This window comes from Cyprinus carpio, chromosome B18 (genome assembly GCF_018340385.1).
Source record: "Cyprinus carpio isolate SPL01 chromosome B18, ASM1834038v1, whole genome shotgun sequence".
NCBI classification, from domain to species: domain Eukaryota; kingdom Metazoa; phylum Chordata; class Actinopteri; order Cypriniformes; family Cyprinidae; genus Cyprinus; species Cyprinus carpio.
In genome coordinates this window covers 21064375-21078124 of record NC_056614.1, presented here as the reverse complement: position 1 = coordinate 21078124, position 13750 = coordinate 21064375, and the positions used below count along the sequence as shown (strand labels likewise).

The 13750-nt window shown below is 36.9% G+C and overlaps 1 protein-coding gene across 2 annotated transcripts; it reads right to left on the bottom strand.

Annotated features, from left to right (window-relative positions):
- Positions 1-3064: 3064 nt before the first annotated feature.
- zgc:110789 (Xan_ur_permease domain-containing protein) lies at positions 3065-12337 on the bottom strand. 2 transcript variants are annotated; one of them, XM_042744327.1, is made up of 13 exons: positions 12273-12337; positions 10705-10795; positions 9903-10046; positions 8828-8985; positions 7570-7729; positions 6891-7072; positions 5737-5857; positions 5502-5658; positions 5114-5367; positions 4802-4966; positions 4575-4683; positions 4374-4469; positions 3065-3825 (listed from the first exon to the last, which is right to left on the bottom strand). In XM_042744327.1, the coding sequence occupies exons 2-13, from the start codon at positions 10750-10752 to the stop codon at positions 3563-3565; spliced, it is 1857 nt and encodes a 618-aa protein (XP_042600261.1). In that variant the 5' UTR covers positions 10753-10795; positions 12273-12337; the 3' UTR covers positions 3065-3562. The 2 variants fall into 2 exon arrangements, with proteins under 2 accessions (XP_042600261.1, XP_042600262.1); XM_042744328.1 differs by lacking the exon at positions 12273-12337 and having other exon boundaries at positions 10705-11085.
- Positions 12338-13750: the final 1413 nt, after the last annotated feature.

The following is a 13750-nucleotide window of genomic DNA, read 5'->3' as shown; positions in this document are numbered from 1 at the left end:
TATAGGGACCAATTCTCAATGCCTATTATTAACATATTGGCTGTTTATTAGTAATTATAAAGCATATTCTGCATGGCCATATTCCACATCCCTAATCAGACCCAATACCTAAACTTAACAACTACCTTACTAACTAATAAGCAGCAAATTAGGAGTTTATAGAGGCAAAAGTCATAGTTAATAGTTTGTTAATAGCGAGAATTGAACTAGAATCAAGGGGTATTGATTTTAATGAATTAAATATGTTAAATAGTTAAAAAATATGATTGTTTTACCCCTTATCTTCCCTTTGTGGGTGAGCCCATGCACACATTGATTTGAGCGACATTCATAGCTACTAAAATCAGGAGAGTACATGCCTCCAAACACTTTCCAAATGGTTTCAGTTTCAACTTAACCTCAGCCTTCACCTCAACTGATATGTTCACAATGTGTTCACTTTGTGACAGCTGCATATCAGCACAAGCCATGCCTTCTCAATCCTGACAATTTTAAAGGATGAACTATTGGACAGCTCTCAAATACATGTGTTTTTGGTCTTTCTACACCCTGTTGTCTTCGTGACCGGTTCATCAATACTTTCCTATCCACACAAGGGAGTGGACATAAAACTGGTTCCATTGGAAGAATGTTTTTTTGGCTTGAGATGATAAACAGGATTATAAGCCCACATTGAGTGCTTGTGTCCCAGGTCTGCTTTAGAGGGATCCAGACTGGGGCCTTTGGCACCAGAGCCGCCTCATCAAACACTCCTGGGACACAGCCTTGAGGCCAGAGAGAGGAGACCAGGATGTCCAGCAGACTTTACTAGAATCATCTTCTCCACAGGGATCACCATCACAAGCCCCAGATGCCTCTGAATATCGGAAGCGAGGAAACAATATGCTGCAGTTCTCAGGCAAAATCGAACGTTTCATTCCCACGAAGGTTAGTAGTGAAGAAACCTATCATTTCTATCCAAAATTACACTGACCAAAAATGATGTCATTTTCACTCAGAAATTGCTTGTTTGTTTCAATAACACTTACGAAGAAACGGATAGTAACACACTGAATTAATTGTGAAATCTGTAAGTAGAAAAACTGTAATCATGTTTTCTTGTAAAACTCATAAATTATATTTATAAATAATAATTTAAAATCAATCAATATTTTCTCCAAAATACAATATGAGGGGTACAAGCTGTCAGGAATTCTACAGTATGACAATATGCTATCATGATGCTAGAGTTATAGAAAGAGTTGTAGAAAGTAGAAAGTAGTAGAATGAAGTAGGTTTAGTTGACTTGGATCAGTAGGCCATCGACTAGAAACCAATCAGAAGACCTTACACACCAGCAACAGCCTAGCAACCAATCAGAACCAGCAGGAATGATAGTGATTAGCGTGATCAGCGGGCTGATTATGAGGAGCAGATGGGTAATAGTTTGACGGTCACGCCTGAGTATGTCAGCTCTGTTGTGGTTAGGACGGTCAGCTTCACCAACCCTAATAACAAACGCTCATTTATTAGTGATTTAGGGAAAGGGAGGAACCTCAGACCAGAAGCCTGAGGATGGAGAGATTACAGCAGATGGCTTCCCCAGGATTCTGTCCTCAGTGGAAACTGATATACAGGTGCCAAGAATCATGCACTCAGCAGGATCAAAGATGAACAAAAAAAAAAGCAGTTTTCATTCCTTTTTCCTTTCAGCCAACTGTGAAGTGATAGACATCATTGTGCAAACCAGTTTAAAGAAAAGCAAAGCATATTTTTGCCAATGCATAAGAGATATGTAAGCCTATATAACAGATGCATAAGAGAATAATTGACAGAAATTTATAAATTAGATGCAGGTCGCCAGCCACACAGGGTAATATTATTGACAGTGTTTTTATTATTTAATAAACAAATATACAGATTAAAAACTGTAGATTTAAAAATCATGACTGTAAATTATTTTACTATGATTTTCACTGTATTAAAAAACTAACACTGATTGGCAATCATATTTAATGAACTGCTTTGTTCATCTTGATCATTTAAAGTAGGCTATACGCTGATATTATGGAAAAACTGTGCATTCTGGCCTAAAAAATGAAAAAAGAAAGAATGTTGACCTTTACATAATGTCAAGTTCTTTTCACGTTTTTACACATCTGCAGAAAGAGAACTTTATTTATGTAAAGATATATGCATGTTCAGCTCAGTATTTCACAGATTCTTATACAGGACACACCAGAAATTTCAAATGCAATATATAATATTGCACTTAGTAGACCTACCACCGTTTTCCACCAACCACTGCTTTCCACTCCAAGCTCCATAACACTAAATCAACTCATATGCACCTTGGGTGTGTTTTTACACTTTTACTTATGAAAGCATTTGTAGCAGCAACACCTTCAATCGGAATGCAGAGAAACATCTGCTGCTGATGCAATTTTCAAGTTAGGCTAGGTGTCTTAGTTTTGTAGCAAGCACTTACAGCATGCATCTGTGTTCAATTGATTCAAAGGGAGAATATGCTGTTTTAAAAGTTTAGAAAGTGAAATAAAAATTTTAGAATTAACCACAGAGTTTTAAAGGTGGTAAATCTATTTGCAAAGTTTTTGCAGATCATTGACAATAGACTAGTCTTTAGAGAAAAATGTAGCTCTAAACTGAGTTGAATAGAGGAGTGTCAACTATTGTTATTTAGCGCCATCTTGTGGATTAAAACACGGATGAAGACTGATATTATTTAGCGCCATCTTGTGGATTAAAAGGAGTATGGCTGTACAATCTTGTCTCAAATAGCCTTCTTAAATCCATAATTTTGTTGGTGGTAAACTGTGCCGTTTCATTTTGTATTTGGCTCTTTTTTGATCCTTTGGTCACTTCTACCTCAAAACTGTCAATCAACACTGTCTGCAAGCAACAGAAGCTATTTCATTCATATGGGCTCATTATCTTGGTTTTAGAGCCTCTGAGGACCCTTTAATAACAGATAATACTTCAGCATGTGTCCATCAGGTGTGTTTTAATGAGAGCTGTTAACAGATTTATTGTCCATAAAGTGCATGTTTTTTGTGCCCAATTCTGACCCCCTGCTAGATTATTACCCCCCTAGTATTGGTAGGTTTAGGAGTAGGTTTGGAGGAGGGGTTAGGATTAGGGTTGGGGTTAGGATTAGGTAGCGATTTGAACGAGAGGGGGGAATTATTTGGCAGGGGGTCAAAATTGGGCACAACACCCCAAGTTTATTATGAATAAGCGTCCAAACGAACCGATTCACAATTGATTTGAACTACCGCACGCCACAGGTTGGCAAATAAAGAAAAATCCTCCTTACTAAATGAAGAATAATAATTTATTACTTATAAAAAGTTGAGATGATGGGTTACATATCAGACATACTATTTACAGTGAAAATAAGTAGTGATGAAAATAACAACTGAAGTAAAATCATTCACATTAACATTATGGTGACATATGATTCATAGAGGGCTATATGAATATAGAGAGATATATTTGCACAGTGCTTCAGATTAAAAGTTAAATTATGTACATGGGGTTTGTAAATGGAAATCCCCATCACAGACTATAGTGCCACCCCCGCTATAATGTGTGTATCGTTGGTAGGCTCTGTTTTGGTGTCTAAAGAATCCAAACTGGTTGGTGCGTCGTCCTGTCTGCTGACTTTGTGTGAAGGGCAGAAGGGCACATATTTGGTCCATGTGAAGGAGGAGAGGCAGCTATTAATTCCAAAGGGCAGCCCGTACACGTCATCACTTTCTAAGGTGTTGTCTGACTCATTTTGGTGGGCCTTGTTCCATGCAATAATACCTCGTTCACGTTTTGTTCCTGCCGGAATAATAAACAGACTGTTATTGCAGAGTCTCAAAAGTTACTTGATGAGTCAGATTTTATTAATTTACAAGGTTATAATTGTTACATGTTCACACATAAAGCAAAGGAGAGAGGCATGGAGTATCCTCCTTATTTTTCAGTGCAGAAGTAAGCTGTTTTCTGGTAACGTGTTAGACTTCTGGCTCATAAGCCGTCGTAGGGAAATAACAAGAAGAATAACAAAGTGCAGTAAACGGTAAAACTGTTTGCACTATAAACCATTGTGTTCATAATTAAGATAATACATTAAAATAATATGGTAAATCACACAAAACAGCTGGAAGTGGATGACCCAGGAAACCAGACACATTCAGTTTACACATGGCTGCGCCCGCTCTTATGGGAAAAATAAGGTGGATAGTGAAGCCATATTAAAATGATATCTATGGGTAAAAGGAGTAATGCTCTAAATTGAAAATTTTTTGGTTTGAATATCAGTAAATGTCTTTATCTGTGTGTATTAGGAATAGGCATAGTTATTGAAGCAGATTAGCAGAACTCACCAGGTATTGTGTTATCAAGGAGAAATCCAAAGAATCCTCCAACAAACATACTGGTTGTCAGTAGCACTTGAAGTACATGGTCCAGTTCAACAACTCCTAATACAAGAAGTAAGACAGCAAGCAGTGTGTTGACAGCAGATGTGTCTGTATATAAAGCGTCTGTAGCATGTGCTTTTCCAATACAGATTATAGTTAACATACCTGTTGCTATGGATGTGGGGTTTTTCATTATCCAGTTGGGAATAGCAAGCCCAGTGAACATGGAGAATCCAAAGATGAAGATGTTGCGCGAAGAGTTCATGTCTGTATACTATTAATAATGGAAATCAGTCATATTAATAATATTTTATATATATAGGTAGGTGCACAATGTGAGCACTTCATTATCCCTAATGTGTAGCTTTTTGCATTAACCATAATGTTTTTACCTGTAAATTTGAAACACCAGCAGCCATAATGACCCCGAACATGACCAGAAACATTCCTCCAACAACAGGTGTTGGCATTGTAGTAAATATGGCTCCAATTTTTCCAAACATTCCCATTATAATCATTACAAAGCCACTGCACACAATCACCATGCGACTGCCAACCTGCAAAAGATAAAAGGTTTCTCTCGATTAGTGTCATAGTTTCACAGAAATTGTGCCAAACATTCTCTCTCTCAAAAAAAGTAGTGTTGCCTACAGTATCAGATCAAATTAATTTTGACTAGTAAAACTTATTGTGAAACTTTGTACCTTAGTGATACCCAAGGCTCCTATGTTCTCACTGTAGGAGGTGGTTCCGTTGCCTGTTCCCCAGGCACCTGCCAGCAGACACCCGATGCCTTCCATGGCAATGCCTCTGTTTATGGCATGTCTGGGAGGTGGTGGGGCGCCAGATAATCTGGCACAGGCATGATAATCCCCCAATGACTCAATCATGGATGATATGACCCCTGCCAGGATTCCAAAAACTCCTGCCAGACTAACAGTTGGCACTCCCCATTGACCTGGGAATACAGTTACATAGCCATAAATAAACCATGATATGGATTATGATTGCATATAATAGATAATGGTTCCTGTAAAATACAGCAATGACCATATAACCATATACTGGGTCTTAATTGTTTTGGTTATATACCCGGATAAGGAAATCTGAACCAAGGCGCCCTGCCCATAACATCTCCTTTAATGTCAGTTCGAGCTAGATAGCCATATTTATCAGGGTCTGAGGGCAGGACATTGTAGATCGTCAGAAGGTGGCAAATCAACCAGGACAGAGAGATTCCTAGCAGGACCTAAGGAAACACACCTTGCTTATAAAAGTAGTTTTATGGAACATTAATGTTTAGAAAATGCATTTTACCAAGACTTACAGGCAGAATCTGAAATATGTAAATCCTGCTGGTGTGAAACTTCTTGGCTTTGCTGTATTTGGGGAAGGGGATGGAAATATGGCGAAGATACTGCGAGAAAATCACAATCAAACATGTCGTCCTGTGGAGGAAAATAAGACTGTGTTATGGCTCTGTGTCAGATTAGGTTTAAAAGAACATGACATGTCCAGAGATTATATTCAGCACTATACCATCTTAAACTGTAATGTTTCATATTGGCTACTACTGTTGTGGGAACATTATTGGGGAGTAACCAACTAAAAGTCAAAAGACTACAAACTTAAAGGTGCTGTATGTAGGATTGATAACGAGTGGTTGAACTAGGTATTGCAGTCCAAATTCAAAATATTGGAGAGTTTTTTCACCCGGCCCCTCCTCCTCAGACTTGACACACGCAGGTTGCCAGATTGATGACACAAACAGGAACGAGCACACTTGACGATGAATGAAATTAAATACACTGTGTTTTCCGCCAACTGGCAACCCGTGGTGCTGAAATACAATTGGGTAAACTGGCAGTGGGCGGGTTTCACAAACCAAAACAAAGTCCAAGATTCCGGCCCAGAACGCACATTTTCAGAGGAGAATAACTGACTGTAGCATTGTTTTTCAGATACACAAGTATGTTAACTTAGCATGTTTCTTAAATACCTGCAAACATATTATGGTATTTTTATACTTTAGTAGAGTCAAAATCATCAAAACATACAGCACGTTTAACTACAGTATTCAGTTAGTGAGCGGAAAGTCAAGGCTAAAATCATGTATAGTGCCTGGGTGGTATAAACAGTCCATGTTGGACAGTCTGATACTTTCTAGTGTACTAGTTCTCTTGGTTGATTCATATATGAACCATTTCACAAAAAATGATTCACAGGTTTGAGTCCGTTTATATACTATTTTGTTTTTGATCACCTTAAATGTGGTTGCTTGTTTGTCCAAAATCAGTAAAATATGTGCAGTGTAGTATATAATACAAAACATGTATATGCCAAACAATGCTATTTTTTAGTAATTTGATGTAGTTATCTACACTAAAAGCAAAATATAAAAAAGTTTTTAAACAATATTCTTTACTACAGTCTACCTACTTCAGAATTGTATTGATGATAATTAATTTAAGAAGTACACACATGGAAGAGATGCCCCAGTGGTGTCCCGCGTTCATGCCAGCGGAGTCAAACAGTGATAGGCCGATTAGTGAAATAGTTGGTGCAATGGTCAAAGGGCCAATGAAACGCATGAAGAGGCCAATTAGACCGGAAAATCCCACTAGCACTTGGAATAGGGAGCCCACCATGATCGAGCCTTGGAGCTGTGGAGAGATGAAAACAGAATCTGAATTTTAGCATTATACAATAAAAAATATTATTATATATGTTGTGTTGATCTAATAAGATAATATTGAAAATCTATGGTCAAATAACTTTCCATCCATCCAAATATGCAGTGCCCCAAAAATTATGAATTTGGCTGGGTTAGAATATAAAATATTAAGCCATGTTATCACACAATTTGCAAATAAGTGATGCTATTCTCGCTATTCACTATTTTTAATGGCTATATGAAATCAGTTTCCTTCAAGTGTCCAGTTTAGGAAATTTAGCGTCCATCTAGCCATTTTATTTTTTAAATGTAAGTGTCTTTTTGCTGAATTTTTTTTTTTTTTTTATTTTTTTTTTTTTTGGCTGAGCGTTAATTATTGCAATGAATGCTACATTTTAAAGTGTTTTAAGTGTCGAAATATATTCAGAACCACTCTACATATGTTCATTAGTCCTTACATCGACTATCAGGTACTGAGATACTCACCACTTGCATTCGGCTTTGCCAAACATTAATGAACTCAGGTGAGGAGGTGTTGACCAGGCTGGCGTTCTGTGTCCAAGCTGGACAGGTCCATTCAGGCATTGATAGCAAAGCCATGCTGGGTGACAGGAGAGTAAAAGTTCCACCCTGGAGAATGGGTAACCTTGCATTAGGAAAAAGAAGAGCTTTGTCACCAAATGTATAATTGTTGTTGTTGTTTTTGTTCAATAAGTACAAAGCTTCTTCCGACTTTTAATATTGAGATGTGTCAAGTTTAGTATCTCATTCTCAACCCTTCCTGATTCCTCTCTAAAAGCCAAGCCAGGCCATAAAGTTATTGTATGTTGTTAATAGTTAAGATTTATGGCACTGTTATAGTATAAAATGATTTTATTGTACAAGTTAACATCTGAGGTGTGTGTGAGTTTACACTGCAATCTTGCACTGAATCAGTTACACCTACAGAAAGCAATGGTTTTGGGAGTATTAAGACATATTTTCTTGATATTTTCAAAACCACTCCCAAATGGTTTTGGGAGTATTAAGACATATTTTCTTGAACTAATACAACAATTTCACTGCTTCACACAAAAGGGAGCTCCACAGCTGAGAGGCCTGAGGAATGTGGGTTTAAAATGTACTGAACTTCATGGTAATAAGATGGAAAATTCCTAATCCTATTATGGTTTTTAGATTCTACAGGAATCACTCTGACCAAAGTCCTACATATTTTTGCTTGTACATAAGTAACAGACTGATTTAGATTAATTACGTTTGATTAGTATAGAAGTTAATGCTCTTGAAGATCTGTAAAGATAACGTTTAGGATATCTTTGGCCTGTTATTCAGGTCAAGTAGCCCTAAAAAGAGCGCAATACGTCTTCAGCCTTAAACAAGCAGAGGCTTATCAGATGGTGAAAACATTGCTACGCCTACATTATTCACACTTTCCTAGGTCAATGAACCCATGGATTGAATGTTTGGATTGTTGTCCTGGGAGATAATTTATGTGGAACCTGCCTCAGAAAATCAAGGCAAACGTATAATAAGTAACCACAAAACAACCCTGATTCATGAAGATGATCAAAACACAGTGTTTCATTGTTTAATTACACCTCATCCTTAAAATATTGTTTACACATCATGACATATCTTCTTACTAGGTGAGCTGACCTTGGCCTTGGTTCTGGCACTGTTTTTGAATTCTGATGTTTCCCTGTGAAACATACAATTTTGCCAAGAGCGATAAAAGCAACCATACCTCACTCCAAAAGTGACCTGCAGTAAGGTGCACACCCCAGACACAAAGAAAATAGTGCTGATTAGGTGACTTTGCGTGAGGCTGTCATGTTGTAGACAGAGGCCCTGAGACAGTATCAGAGGAATGGCTATGATGCCACCAAAAGCTGTAAGATAGTGCTGTCAGAGAAACAGAGACAAATTGTTATGCAAGTTCTTTCTGTGACTTACTAAACACATATATACAGTGAAGTCTAAAAGTTAAAGACCACTAGTTAAAATGCTTTTATTTTGCATAATTTATAGACATCATACTATCAGTATATCAACACCTTGAATTAAAAAATATGGGTTTTATATGTTCCCCTTCTGCTTTGATATCATTAACATCTGAAAGTACACATGATGACTACCAACTGTGCACATGATCAATCTTACAAATTTGCTAATTTAATTTAAAATAGTGCCGAGTGTTAAACCTGTAAAGCTATTATATCATATTTGATGCATTCATTTTCCAAGGCCTTTGAATTATCAACATAATACGAACACTGCTGAAAAGTTAAATATTTAAATATCATCTGCTAAATCATGTTATTTGGAGAGTGACATTTGATATTTACTGTACAGTATATGCATTTTATGCAGGCAGTCTATACTGTCATACAAAAATCTCTTTTATTTACATTACAAGGTGTCAGCTATACACAGGTATATCTAATTTCAGCTTACTTTTTGTCCATTTAAATAATAACAACTGCACTAAGTTCCATATTTTTGCTCAGTTTGGGCTTCTGAAAAAATTTGGGTGTTTTCTCTCCATGAGTGTATAAGCTTCATATTCTCAGCTTCATACTATATGGGCCATTAAAAATAATTTAAAAATCTCAGATTTTAAATGTGGTTTTAGATTTTTGAAACACAATGTACACTGAAACTGTTTTTTTGCGCCAATTCTATATTGGAATTGTTTTTTTTTTGTACTGATGAATACAGTGTTGTTCATAGTGCACACTCTAATCAAGACTGTCTGATGATAAATTCTATCATACAAATCCAACATATTCAACACGGGCAGATGTGTGTGTGCCACTTACCTGAATTCCCAAAAAGATGCAAAGGTACCACGGTGGAATATCAGTGACACAATATGCCAGCTTGCCACTGTCTCCCTCCTCTGAGAAACGATCACTTCCATTTTCATTCTCCGGTAATTCACAGAAATGGTCTACACCATCAACCTAAAGTTAAAAAAAAACAAAAAACATCCAGTTTCTGACCTAGCAGTTTTCAATCAACAACCTTTCCTAATTTTATCAATTTCATGTCATTATATAAATATAATTGCACATATAAATTGCAAAAAAAAAGAAAAAAACAATAACCTCTTTCACTCTCAAGAGTGTTGCTTTTTATGATAAAGATTTAAACGTTTTTTGATTGATCAATATGCAAAAATAGCTATTTTTTCATACTTTTTGTAAATTAAAAAGCATGAGCTGTAAAACACACACACACACACACACACACACACACTGCTCCAGTCCACATTCCAGTTACTAAAACATTGAGCATGACCACAATAACAAACACATGAGTAACACATGCATTATCAAAAGTGATACGAATCTTTGGTTACAACACCATTGATAGAAATTATCACATGCCATAGATTTTTATAACTGAATTGTGAATTTAAAGATCTTATAACTTGACTGCAAACTGACGTAACTTTGATTTACACAATGAAAACAAGACCCATTACACACCAATGATCACAGTACATTCAAATGTAATGTTCCTATATTCAATCTGTCTACTTCCAGAAGCTCTAAGGCTAATTTAACAAAGAAATTAGCAATTCTACCCAAAATTTATGTCTATTTTGAGGTTACTCACAGTAAATGCATAGTTGTCCAATCCGTCACTGGTTTTCTCCGGAGCCATGAGTGTGGAGGCAGGAGACAGTGTAGAATTCTAAATGTGATCTCTAATAAGACAGAGGGCAAGAGCTAGTTAAGGACAGCATAAAAAGAAGAGACGAGAGAAGAGAAAGGAGGGGTAAAAACAGAGACACGGGACAGGGTTTGGGGATTCTGCTGCTGATTGTAAATGCTATGGGACCCATCAGCTGCTCATGTGAACTCAATTACACCACAACTAACAGGCAGCTGACCAGAGCCACGTGCTGCTCTGTATTCTGGCTTAGGAATACACACTAACACACACAGATGTGTGTATGTGCACCAGTGCATTTGCATGCATGTTAATCACCTTGCAATTCATCTTCAAAGTCTTTCTTTCTTTCTTTCTTACATTCCTTATTCAAAAAAAAAAAAAAAAAAAAAAAGAGAAAATAATTTATTACTTATTTTAGGGCAAGGGTCCTTATATGTTGTTTATTGCCGGGTTTACATAGTAACTTGGCTGCAGGTTTAATATAGTTAACTAAAATTTAAAGCTTGAAAAAAAAGTTAAAGTTACATTTTAGTTTCTTAAAATAAACATAAAATGAAATTAACTTATTTTATTTCAGCTAATTGCCAAAGCAACATTTTTTTAACATTTTCCTTTAGTTTAACTTGATGTAATAAAATAGTTCAAACAACTTGAATAAATTAAAAAAATTATAATAATAATAATAAAAACACTGACATATTTAAAACAAATTTCAAACACAAAAATAACTGAATCTTTAAGTAAAATTAGAATGGAAACAAAATATAAAAATATATTTTGAAATTTTAATTACAGTAAATTTATTGTAATAAAAAATCCAAAGATCCACAGTACAAATAACATGTAAACATTCTATTCCCATAAAGTTCAAAATTTTTTTGCTAAGATTTTAATACACTGCCTTCAGCTTATTTTGCAGGACATTCAAGGTATGCATGTAATATTTACATTTTAAATGCTGAATTACTAAATTATATATAGCCTACAGTGTGCATTCTACTTTTTATACCAATATGTGGTAATGTTATTGTTTTTATTGAATCTTATAATAATTTGTACTGGCAGTATTACTGCAATGGCTCTCAATTTACCCCATATGGCATGACAACTTTTTTGTAGTCAAGTCTTAAGTTACGTGCCTTCAAAAATATTTTACTAGAGTAAAACATTACTAGAGTACAATGTGTGACAAACAACCATTCTCCTCCTTGCATAAATTATTTAATATGCTTAATGAATGTACTGCAGAGAATAATGAACATGAGCAGGATTTTACATTCCGGTAAAGCTTTCTAAACCAGGACTTCCCGAATACTATGCATCACATGTCTCTCATTTTGTAGATTTATTTGAGATAGTGACAGCACAAACCTAATCATCCAATCATTCTTTCATCAGATCCACCCACTGAATGTCCATTTGGGCTACTACTTTTAGAGATCAAATCATCCTGTGACCATTTCTTTCATTAGACCATTAGAAAATATTAAGACATGCCATGTACTTACCTTAATGGGCATTCCTCGGACGAAATGAATCCCACTGTTTTGAAAGTAGTTAATGATTGTGAAAGGAAGTTTTCCAGATAATGCACATGTGCTCTTTGACCTCTGCACACACATGATGATGTGCTTGATTTCCTGGCCAATCAAATTATTGTGCTTGAAAACTTGAGACCAGTATGTGTGCCACACTGTCTGAGAAAACGAAATCACATGCAGGCTGGTGAAATCTGACATTCAGAAGTACAGTGTGTCATGAGGTCTTTTTCTGAGCCTGTTCGCTTCTTCCTCCATAATGTACTTAGACATGCTTCATTCTGGATAAGGAATGTGTCACATTTAATGTTACATTCAGCTGAAGTGTGGCAGAGACTAAAGAAAGTGTGTAGCAATTATTATCAAATATTTCAGTGATCATTGATCATCTCAGTGGCAGTTGAAACACAGTTATTTACAGTTTCACAGCTATTAATAATAGATATAGCTATTTGTTTGTTCTTTAGACCAGCTTCATGTCTCGACTATAGAAACTTGTATAGTTTGTTTGTTCTATAGACCAGCAACGGTCTCTGATGTGAACAAGGAACTTCAGAACATTCTGATGAAGCACAAGACTGCAAATCGAATCATCATCCATGTGGGGAAGAATGATATTCGGAAAGAGCAGTCAGAACTCCTTAAGAAGGACTTCAGTGAACTCTTTGAAACACTTCGAAGACTCAAAGTTCAGTCGTTCATCAGTGGACCACTTCCAGCAAGGGGAACAAATATGTTTTCACGGTTGCTTGGGTTGAACACATGGCTACAAAGATATTGCAATATAAAAGGAGTGAATTTCATCGACAACTTCAATCTGTTCTGGGGCCATAGACAACTGTTTAAACCGGATGGCCTCCACCCTAACAAACTTGGAGCTAGAGTGCTTAAGGACAATATCTACTTCTGCTTACGCCATCCTTCAGCAGAGTATGTCAATTCATTCAGCACACACACACCAGGTCCGAGTCATCATGTGGTTGACATATCCCACAAGGACACTGATAACACCATCCAGCCACAACAAGCACTGCTGATGGACACTATCCTGGCTGAGCCCTGCCCACAGAGCTCCTCACAGACAGACTGTAATGTATCAAAACAGATACAAGACTCAGCACCCAAGGACGACCTTCTGGAAAACAGCCAGGGAAGCCAGGGAATCCAGGACAACATATCACAGTCACTGGAAACACCAGAGACACAGCCCCTCTCACCAGACACATTATCCCTCTCTCCAGCATCTCCACTTCTGTGCTTCTCACAGAAAATGGAGGAATTGGTGTATGCTGGGACTAAACTCTCTCACCTCATTCGCTGCAAGCCCGCAAATATCACCAAAAAAAACAGCGGGCCCCCCAACCACCAAAGCCTGTGGGCCCTGCTCCTGTGAGAGCTCTCCGACCGCTGCCACAACGCCAGGGCCCAAACCCTCCATCTGCTGTAGG

What these genes read in the sequence shown, in the direction of transcription:
- zgc:110789 (XM_042744327.1), bottom strand. Translation starts at nt 10,752, where the DNA reads ATGGCTCCGGAGAAAACCAGTGACGGATTGGACAACTATGCATTTACT. An exon ending in GCATCTTTTTGGGAATTCAG is followed by an intron (nt 8,986 to 9,902) that starts GTAAGTGGCACA and finishes TTTCTCTGACAG; the next exon opens with CACTATCTTACAGCTTTTGG. An exon ending in ACATATTTCAGATTCTGCCT is followed by an intron (nt 5,659 to 5,736) that starts GTAAGTCTTGGT and finishes GTGTTTCCTTAG; the next exon opens with GTCCTGCTAGGAATCTCTCT.